The following is a 1,841-nucleotide window of genomic DNA, read 5'->3' as shown; positions in this document are numbered from 1 at the left end:
AGAACTCCAGGAAGTGAGACTATCCATGGAGAGGGGAGTGTGAACCATGGCTGACTCTGAGAAAACAAGGTGTAGAGCTGGATGAACACAGCAGGCCAAGCAGCATCAGAAGAGCAGGAAAGCTGACGTTTTGGGTCTGGACCCTTCTTCTGAGAATCTGTGAATATGTACTCCGCAAGAGCAACTGCCTCCTTTTTGTGTCCAGGTGTTAAAACCTGCACCTTGCATTCAGTAGTCTCGAGCTGCACCTCTATCCCCATCAGGTCACATGGGATTGTCTCTGGGATGCTTTTGTCAAAAGTCACATACCCCTCTGTAAACCATTCCAGTTTACCTTGAATTAAAGGATTCAGTTTAATGCATGACTATCTTATAAAAGGCCAGTGGTCATAACAAGTATGAAGGAGTCTCTTCAAAAAATGTACTGATTTCCTGACTTCATATTCACTGCTCTAATGCAATGTAATGCAAGGATCAGTTCAGAGTTGCCCTTACATGCTGCCTCGAAACTGAACGAGGTAGCATGCCATCAAGTAACTGTTCAGCACTTAAGATTAGTTGTTGAGCTTTAATTGATCAGAAGCATGTGGATTGACATTGCCAGCTTAGGAATCCTTGGTCTCTCACAATCCTGAAACTGGTGGTGAAATTGTTGACTTGTCCCCACAGATTTCTTATTTAGCCCTCTCTTATGCCTTCAAATGTCACCATCACTGAAAAATCATTTGGGGTCATACTGCTTCATGTGTGTTTCAGATCCAATAGTGAGTCTGTCATGCGAGTTGCCTAACAGTTGAAAATGCACTCTGCTGCCTAGGGTTACTTAAACCTGGTGAAATAAAGGGTTACTTCCTCCCTTTCAGTATACTTGTGGTAAAGTTGTCATAACAATAATCTGTACCACTGTTAGAATTTGAAGGCAAAATCTCTGTTCTTTAATTTCTATCAAACCTTATTCTGTCATAAAGCTACATTTCGCCTGTGTATAAGGTCATCACCTTTTGAATGACATTTACATTGAAGCAAATTGATCATATCCTATTCCAAATAAACTCTTTGCACCATGATCTGTCATCTAAATTCTTACTGCAAATGAACATTTTATTCAAGAATATTAATTATGAAATTAACAAAACTGCAAATATAATCTTAGCTTCATCCAATCCATGAGAAACATTTCTTTGAAGTAGGATTTGAGTGCAGGGTATTCTGCAATAATTATTCATTCTGCAATGCCACTTTCTATTTATGTTGTGGATTGAACTAAAAAAAACTTTAAAATTGTTGTTTGCTGCTCGACTGTGACATCTTGTAGACTTAATCATTATGACTGGGCTGTATTCAAAATAGTTGCTGCAGAGACAGAATAAAGTTATTTATGTCCAATGAATGCTGATTTTCCTCATTTTCTGTTCTTCAGAATCCAAGTGAATGATCTAATTGTGGAGGTTGATGGCATCAGTCTAGTTGGTGTGACCCAGAGCTTTGCAGCTTCAGTCCTTCGAAACACGAAAGGCACTGTCAGGTAATATTGTTCATGAAAGTCTCAGACAACCAGATCTTAAAAATAACAAGTAGAATTTCTACAGAGGTTCTTCCAGGCTCCTGCTGAAAGTTGGATAGTAGTCTCAGAGATGTTGGCTCACTCAATCATACATTACATTCCCTGTAGGAATAGTAGAGATAGTAGGAACTGCCGATGCTGGAGTCTGAGATAACAAGGTGTAGAGCTGGATGAACACAGCAGGCCAGGCAGCATCAGAGGAGCAGGAAAGCTGACGTTTCGGGTCTGACATGCCAGCTTTCCTGCTCCTCTGATGCTGCCTGGCCTGCTGTGTTCA

At 40.5% G+C, this 1,841-nt stretch overlaps 1 protein-coding gene across 1 annotated transcript in view; it reads left to right on the top strand.

Annotated features, from left to right (window-relative positions):
* Positions 1-1,385: 1,385 nt before the first annotated feature.
* LOC109912582 (neurabin-2) overlaps positions 1,386-1,841 on the top strand; it is a 104,305-nt gene continuing 103,849 nt past the window's right edge. Inside the window, exon 1 of the mRNA XM_048614404.1 lies at positions 1,386-1,525. Coding sequence (XP_048470361.1) covers positions 1,386-1,525 — 140 coding nt within the window. The remainder of the gene's footprint in view (positions 1,526-1,841) is intronic.

Source organism: Rhincodon typus, chromosome 30 (assembly GCF_021869965.1).
Source record: "Rhincodon typus isolate 14 chromosome 30, sRhiTyp1.1, whole genome shotgun sequence".
Classification (NCBI taxonomy): domain Eukaryota; kingdom Metazoa; phylum Chordata; class Chondrichthyes; order Orectolobiformes; family Rhincodontidae; genus Rhincodon; species Rhincodon typus.
The sequence above is the reverse complement of the archived record's forward strand: the minus strand, read 5'-3'. Positions and strand labels throughout refer to the sequence as shown.